Here is a 9,162-nt window from a genome sequence, read left to right as displayed (position 1 = left end):
TGTACTGGTGTCTGCGGTACTGGTATACTGGTGTCTGCGGTACTGGTATACTGGTGTCTGGTACTGGTATACTGGTGTGCGGTACTGGTACTGGTATACTGGTGTCTGGTACTGGTGTACTGGTGTCTGGTACTGGTATACTGGTGTCTGTACTGGTACTGGTGTGCGGTACTGGTATACTGGTGTCTGCGGTACTGGTATACTGGTGTCTGCAGTACTGGTGTACTGGTGTACTGGTGTCTGCGGTACTGGTATACTGGTGTACTGTTGTCTACTGTACTGCCATTTATTGGACTGTATTGTGCACTATAGTCTTTGGGTCCTGGAATATTGGTCTTTAAAATCCAATGTACTGTCTACTATGAATCATCACCTTGACTATGAGACTAGAGAATCGAAGGTTAGGAGTGTAGGTGATGTTGAGGCGGGCTCCGTAGGCGTTTTCTCCTCTATTCTCCAGACGAACGTCCACCACCATCCTCCTCCTCGATCCCTCCATCACTCGCTCTGACCCCTCCGCCCCTCCTTCGGACAGACGTCGACACATCGCACCCCTGGAGTGGACTGCATTCCCACAGAACTGCCTGTTGGGGGAGGGGGAGAAATCAATCAATTCTGATCTCTGTGTGTGTGTGTGTGTGTGTGTGTGTGTGTGTGTGTGTGTGTGTGTGTGTGTGTGTGTGTGTGTGTGTGTGTGTGTGTGTGTGTGTGTGTGTGTGTGTGTGTGTGTGTGTGTGTGTGTGTGTGTGTGTGTGTGTGTGTGTGTGTGCTCGCTCACCTCCAAGACAGCAGGTCAGTTGTACTCTGTAAGGACAGGCCTGGTGTACAGCGGTCGTCCTCATCACAGCCATTCCAGAAGGGAAGCTAGTAGAGCGAGAGATACTCAGTTACAATCCATATCATAGTACGGCTATGCCAAGAGGTCTGGACCTTTATGGTACAGCGAGTACTATGCTTGCCCTGCAAACCATAGTGTCACTGGTTCAAGCCCCTGGATGTTCCCCTTAATCGCTACAATACCACTCATAAAGCTGTAGACTAAGAGCTAAACAAGGAGACGACTGGTTAGTGGTCAGGTCAAGCAGTCATGTGACCCGCTCAAAGCGCTTCCTTTCTTCATCGCTTCCTTGAAGTGATCACTGATTAGATATGATTGGACAGATGAACAGAAGGTTCCAGAAAATGTTTTTGTTTTACCTGTCCAGACATTTCTAATCAGTGATTGCATAAGAAGTGATGATGGTCAGTGGTCAGATGTGTGTATCTCACCTCAGTCCTGAAGGTGGTGGGCCAGGTGTCGTCCAGCGCAGGGCCCTGGTCGGGATCCTGCAGTGCCACTGCCACAGTGAACACGATGGGCCTCACATAGTCCGTGGTCTCCTGGATCAACAACACGTGGGGAGGATCAGCATTATTACAACTGTATGATAGGATAGAATAGGAAACATTATAATGATAGGATAGGAAACATTATAATGTTAGGATAGAATAGGAAACACAATGATAGGATAGAATAGGAAACTTTATAATGATAGGATAGAATAGGAAACTTTATAATGATAGGATAGAATAGGAAACTTTATAATAGGATAGAATTTGAAACATAATGATAGGATAGAATAGGAAACATAATGATAGGATAGAATAGGAAACATAATGATAGGATAGAATAGGAAACATAATGATAGGATAGAATAGGAAACATAATGATAGGATAGAATAGGAACATAATGATAGGATAGAATAGGAAACATAATGATAGGATAGAATAGGAAACATAATGATAGGATAGAATAGGAAACATAATGATAGGATAGAATAGGAAACATAATGATAGGATAGAATAGGAAACATAATGATAGGATAGAATAGGAAACATAATGATAGGATAGAATAGGAAACATTATAATGATAGAATAGGAAACGTTATAATGTTAGGATAGAATAGGAAACGTTATAATAGGATAGAATAGGAAACATAATGATAGGATAGGATAGGAAACATTATAATGATAGGATAGAATAGGAAACATAATGATAGGATAGAATAGGAAACATAATGATAGGATAGAATAGGAAACAATGATAGGATAGAATAGGAAACATTATAATGATAGGATAGAATAGGAAACATAATGATAGGATAGAATAGGAAACATTATAATGATAGGATAGGAAATGTTATAATGTTAGGATAGAATAGGAAACATAATGATAGGATAGAATAGGAAACATAATGATAGGATAGAATAGGAAACATAATGATAGGATAGAATAGGAAACATAATGATAGGATAGAATAGGAAACATTATAATGATAGGATAGGAAATGTTATAATGTTAGGATAGAATAGGAAACATAATGATAGGATAGAATAGGAAACATAATGATAGGATAGAATAGGAAACATTATAATGATAGAATAGGAAACATAATGATAGGATAGAATAGGAACATAATGATAGGATAGAATAGGAAACATAATGATAGGATAGAATAGGAAACATAATGATAGGATAGAATAGGAAACATAATGATAGGATAGAATAGGAACATAATGATAGGATAGAATAGGAACATAATGATAGGATAGAATAGGAAACATAACGATAGGATAGAATAGGAAACATAATGATAGGATAGAATAGGAAACATAATGATAGGATAGAATAGGAACATAATGATAGGATAGAATAGGAACATAATGATAGGATAGAATAGGAAACGTAATGATAGGATAGAATAGGAAACATTATAATGATAGAATAGGAAACGTTATAATGTTAGGAATAAACCAGAGGCATGTATTTAGATTGTCAGGACATTGAGGTTTCTGCATTATGAATTGACCATGTTCCCTCCCCCTCCCCCATTAACATTACATAGGGGAATATTTCAGTATTGCTATGCTGAATGTCTGAATGTCTAGAATTATAATATTTTCAATTATAAAAGTTGTCCCAATTATCTAAATACATGGCTCTGGATAATACCATCTCAAGTCTCTATCTTACCTTCTGATTGGCTGTATGTATAGTAGTCATATTGCTTCCACCTATCCAATAATCTCAGATCTCTCGGATAGGTTAGAGTCTAGATGTTGATTTGGAATTCAGCTAGAGTTCAGTCAGTGCTCACCATGACATGGAAGTAGATGTGTTGACAGGTCTCCTCTCCAGAAAGCAGGGTCAGGTTTCGAAACAGCAGTTTATCAGGGTCGTCCATTATGGCTCTGGGGTTGAATCGGCGCTCCCCAATGGTGGTGTTGTAAGTGATAGCTAGAGAGATGAAGAAAGAGGGATGTTGGAAACATGTTCTATACATCAATACTTTATTTTCTATAAAGTAATGACCAGAAGCAGCACAGATTACATTACAAAAAAGACACTTGGACAAAATACAAGAGCCACCGTCAAGGAACTGAAACCACGTCTCAGTTGAGGACATTTGAATGAGTGAATACTGTGGAGTTGAGAGAGTTGACTAGACCTCTTGAGCCATATGGCTTTGGAAGTGATTCATTTCCAACCCACACTGTTTAAGAGGCACGTTATTTATTACACTGCTTTAATAGCTTGGGGATAATACCATAAAATGCGGAGCTCATGCACATTACCCTACTGAGCATGCCAACTGGAGAGTACCCTGGTCTCCCATACCTCATACCTACTCTCTCCATTATACCATGGCATTGTTGAATGCTCCTTTCTGATTGGCTTGAAAGGCATTCTAGAGTGTGCATTATTTCCCTATAACGTATGGTATATTTTCACGGTAGAATTCAATGGCTATAGTTCATTCTTACATGTTCTATATTTGAGCTGCTTTTTAAAAGCAAAAGTTCAATTGAAAACATTGGCATTGTTGAATTCAATTTTCATAATGGCAAGCTAGAACTGATGGTTTGGTTAGCTAAACTAGCAAGTCTGATTGTTTGGTTACCACAGCAACTACTGTATCTATTAAAGTTGATAGCTACTTCAGTGGATATTGAACACATGCTCTTTCCATTTCCATCAGATGCTGCTTAAAGTTGAAAGCATGGTACATTTGGAGATATCTCTTTTTTCAAAGTTTAGTCTTCCTTGGACAGTTGACAACAACAGACTTGCAGCCCCAGCAGCAGCAGCAGCACATCTGACAGATGTTACTAGACCAGACATGATAATGGGGGGAAATCAAATCAATGTGTTCCCACTGTTCAGTTTCCCCTAAATGTCCAACCGTCCCGGCGGAGGACAAGATAACTTTCTGAGCCTTCTTCCTATTAGTTTGGCCCGTCCAACATATGTGACAAAGATGGCGGGAGGTTGGGAGGTTAACCAGAAACATCTACGCCTCAATGCCTCCTTAGCCTGTCTCCTTAGCCTGCCTCCTTAGCCTGCCTCCTTAGCCTGCCTCCTTAGCCTGCCTCCTATAGTCCCACACAAGGGGGAAAACCTGAGCCAACAGGCCTCAACCTTTAAAACAAATTGTGACCAGAGATACCTTGTGTCAGAGCACGGATGGGTCACTGTCGGTGATTCAACACCTCAGAGCCATGGCAACCGAAACGGTCTCCAGGGAGATTCAGAAGTGTGGGGTAGCCATGTCGGGTTATCCACAGCCTGACAACCATCAGCCTGATTATATTGCCACCATAGAAATTCAATGAGTAGAGTGGACAGAATGCATACTATTCGGAGGGCAATTTACATACAGTATGCTAGGCTACTTAACAGTCAGAGGCTAGGATAATCCACATCAGTTCTCATCAGATGTAGCAGTTGGCTTAGCATGTCCGTAACCCCTCTAGAATGATGTCCTAAACTGTCACTGATAGCGAGGAAACATTTTCCTGTGGCTCTGCTCCGGGGCAAGAAGCCATCACCCTTTCACTTAGTGAGCCAACAACAGAGCGGTCTGACTGACTCAACAACAACCAAGCAGAGACATTGAGCAATACACGTTTGGATCATGATTACAACTATGCGTCTCTGAACTGCATTACTTCTAGTGCTGACTTGATCCTTAGCCAATGTGTAGCAAGCTTGGAAAGGCTAAGCTTTGCTCTAAACATAGAACAGTCTTGGAAAGCTTTGCTCTAAACATAAAACAGTCTTGGAAAGGCTAAGCTTTGCTTCAAACATAGAACAGTAGGAGATCAACAGTAGAGTTAATCAAGATGTCAGTTTTGCCTGAAAGACAATGAGGTCTTCTGCTGACTGTACAGTGAACGAACAACAGTGATTAAACTTCTTCCTGAATATAAACAAGGCTTTGTGGCTCCACTGGGATATTACATCCATTAAGATGAATCCAGTTTTATTTGTTCAGTTCTCCTCCCCATAAAAGCAGTAAGCAGTGGGCGGCTTAAACAGAACCCATATTATGAGAAGCGCAGAGAAAGAGTTCAGCAACATCAGCAATATCTCAAGGTAGTTGGAGTCAATCTGACATCTCTGGCACTGAAGTTATAATCAGTAGAAGGATGCAGGCTACGTTATAGTCAATAACGTGACTCACTGAAGTTATAATCAATAGAAGGATGCAGGCTACATTATAGTCTATAACGTGACTCACTGAAGTTATAATCAATAGAAGGATGCAGGCTACATTATAGTCTATAACGTGACTCACTGAAGTTATAATCAATAGAAGGATGCAGGCTACATTATAGTCTATAACGTGACTCACTGAAGTTATAAACAGTAGAAGGATGCAGGCTACATTATAGTCTATAACGTGACTCACTGAAGTTATAATCAATAGAAGGATGCAGGCTACATTATAGTCAATAACGTGACTCACTGAAGTTATAATCAATAGAAGGATGCAGGCTACATTATAGTCTATAACGTGACTCACTGAAGTTATAATCAATAGAAGGATGGAGGCTACATTATAGTCTATAACGTGACTCACTGAAGTTATAATCAATAGAAGGATGGAGGCTACATTATAGTCTATAACGTGACTCACTGAAGTTATAATCAATAGAAGGATGCAGGCTACATTATAGTCTACAACGTGACTCACTGAAGTTATAATCAATAGAAGGATGCAGGCTACATTATAGTCTATAACATGACTCACTGAAGTTATAATCAATAGAAGGATGCAGGCTACATTATAGTCTATAACATGACTCACTGAAGTTATAAACATTAGAAGGATGCAGGCTACATTATAGTCTATAACACGACTCACTGAAGTTATAAACAGTAGAAGGATGCAGGCTACATTATAGTCTATAACGTGACTCACTGAAGTTATAAACATTAGAAGGATGCAGGCTACATTATAGTCTATAACGCGACTCACTGAAGTTATAAACAGTAGAAGGATGTAGGCTACATTATAATCTATAACGTGACTCACTGAAGTTATAAACATTAGAAGGATGCAGGCTACATTATAGTCTATAACGCGACTCACTGAAGTTATAATCAGTAGAAGGATGCAGGCTACGTTATAGTCAATAACGTGACTCACTGAAGTTATAATCAATAGAAGGATGCAGGCTACATTATAGAATATAACGTGACTCACTGAAGTTATAATCAATAGAAGGATGCAGGCTACATTATAGTCTATAACGTGACTCACTGAAGTTATAATCAATAGAAGGATGCAGGCTACATTATAGTCTATAACGTGACTCACTGAAGTTATAAACAGTAGAAGGATGCAGGCTACATTATAGTCTATAACGTGACTCACTGAAGTTATAATCAATAGAAGGATGCAGGCTACATTATAGTCAATAACGTGACTCACTGAAGTTATAATCAGTAGAAGGATGCAGGCTACATTATAGTCTATAACGTGACTCACTGAAGTTATAATCAATAGAAGGATGCAGGCTACATTATAGTCTATAACGTGACTCACTGAAGTTATAATCAGTAGAAGGATGCAGGCTACATTATAGTCTATAACGCGACTCACTGAAGTTATAAACAGTAGAAGGATGTAGGCTACATTATAGTCTATAACGTGACTCACTGAAGTTATAAACATTAGAAGGATGCAGGCTACATTATAGTCTATAACGCGACTCACTGAAGTTATAAACAGTAGAAGGATGTAGGCTACATTATAGTCTATAACGTGACTCACTGAAGTTATAAACATTAGAAGGATGCAGGCTACATTATAGTCTATAACGTGACTCACTGAAGTTATAATCAGTAGAAGGATGCAGGCTACATTATAGTCTATAACGTGACTCACTGAAGTTATAATCAATAGAAGGATGCAGGCTACATTATAGTCTATAACGTGACTCACTGAAGTTATAATCAGTAGAAGGATGCAGGCTACATTATAGTCTATAACGTGACTCACTGAAGTTATAATCAATAGAAGGATGCAGGCTACATTATAGTCTATAACGTGACTCACTGAAGTTATAATCAATAGAAGGATGCAGGCTACATTATAGTCTATAACGTGACTCACTGAAGTTATAATCAATAGAAGGATGCAGGCTACATTATAGTCTATAACGTGACTCACTGAAGTTATAAACAGTAGAAGGATGCAGGCTACATTATAGTCTATAACGTGACTCAATTGGTTATTTTTGAACACTCATTATACTATAACCTGTGACTCACTGAAGTTATAAACTGTAGAAGGATGCAGGCTACATTATAGTCTTAGACGTGACTACTGAAGTTATAAACATTAGAAGGATCAGGCTACATTATAGTCTATAACGTGACTCACTGAAGTTATAAACAGTACAGTCCATTATAGTCTATAACGTGACTCGTTGAAGTTATGCTAGAAGGATGCAAACATTATGTCTATGGCGTGACTCACTGGTTATAACACTGAAGGATGACCTGCAGATGAACCATACACTGAAGTGTTAATCATAGAAGAAATGTGGTTATTATACGTGACTCACCAATAGAAGGATGCATACATTATAGTCTATAACGTGACTCACTGAAGTTAAATCAATAGAGGACAGGCTACATTATAGTCTATAACGTGACTCACTGAAGTTATAAACAGTAGAAGGAACACATTATAGTCTATAACGTGACTCACCAGTCTATAACGGACTCATTGGTCATTTTTGAACACTCACCCACTTCCTGTGTAGGAAGTATGGCTGTCCGGGCAGTGACGTTTAGACACACTATGGCTGAACAGTAGAACACTTGTTAATGTCCTTCACAAAGACGTTGATCTTGCTGGGTTCAAACCTGATGTTAATATCTGCGAGACCTGCAGATGAACATACACAGTGTTATCATAAATTGTTATTATATGCTCCGTACATACAGTACCATAGAAACAGTAGAACACTTGTTAATATCTAAGAGAACACTAGTTAATATCTAAGTGACCTAACAGAGAAACAGTAGAACACTTGTTAATATCTAAGTGACCTACCAGAGGAACATTAGAACACTTGTTAATATCTAAGTGACCTACCAGAGGAACAGTAGAACACTTGTTAATGTCTAAGAGTAACAGTAGAACACTTGTTAATATCTACCAGAGGAACAGTAGAACACTTGTTAATATCTAAGTGACCTACCAGAGGAACAGTAGAACACTTGTTAATATCTAAGTGACCTACCAGAGGAACAGTAGACCACTTGTTAATATCTAAGTGACCTACCAGAGGAACAGTAGAACACTTGTTAATATCTAAGTGACCTACCAGAGGAACATTAGAACACCTGTTAATATCTAAGTGACTTACCAGAGGAACAGTAGAACACTTGTTAATATCTAAGTGACCTACCAGAGGAACATTAGAACACTTGTTAATATCTAAGTGACCTACCAGAGGAACAGTAGAACACTTGTTAATATCTAAGTGACCTACCAGAGGAACAGTAGAACACTTGTTAATATCTAAGTGACCTACCAGAGGAACAGTAGAACACTTGTTAATATCTAAGTGACCTACCAGAGGAACAGTAGAACACTTGTTAATATCTAAGTGACCTACCAGAGGAACAGTAGAACACTTGTTAATATCTAAGTGACCTACCAGAGGAACAGTAGAACACTTGTTAATATCTAAGTGACCTACCAGAGGAACAGTAGAACACTTGTTAATATCTAAGTGACCTACCAGAGGAACAGTAGAACACTTGTTAATATCTAAGTGACCTACCAGAGGAACATTAGAACACCTGTTAATATCTAAG

The 9,162-nt window shown here is 38.9% G+C and overlaps 1 protein-coding gene across 1 annotated transcript; it reads right to left on the bottom strand.

The window, feature by feature from the left end:
- Positions 1–373: 373 nt before the first annotated feature.
- On the bottom strand, positions 374–8,139 carry LOC135534647 (integrin alpha-11-like; the record flags this gene model as incomplete). The annotated part of the gene is made up of 5 exons (XM_064961571.1): positions 8,085–8,139; positions 3,140–3,279; positions 1,270–1,380; positions 779–864; positions 374–584 (listed from the first exon to the last, which is right to left on the bottom strand). Coding segments are annotated over exons 2-5 (495 nt in total), but the record flags the coding sequence as incomplete, so codon positions are not given.
- Between the last annotated feature and the right edge of the window lie 1,023 nt (positions 8,140–9,162).

This window comes from Oncorhynchus masou, unplaced genomic scaffold (genome assembly GCF_036934945.1).
Source record: "Oncorhynchus masou masou isolate Uvic2021 unplaced genomic scaffold, UVic_Omas_1.1 unplaced_scaffold_3739, whole genome shotgun sequence".
In the NCBI taxonomy this organism is placed as follows: domain Eukaryota; kingdom Metazoa; phylum Chordata; class Actinopteri; order Salmoniformes; family Salmonidae; genus Oncorhynchus; species Oncorhynchus masou.
Note: the sequence above shows the minus strand (reverse complement) of the source record. Positions and strands in the feature narration are given on the sequence as shown.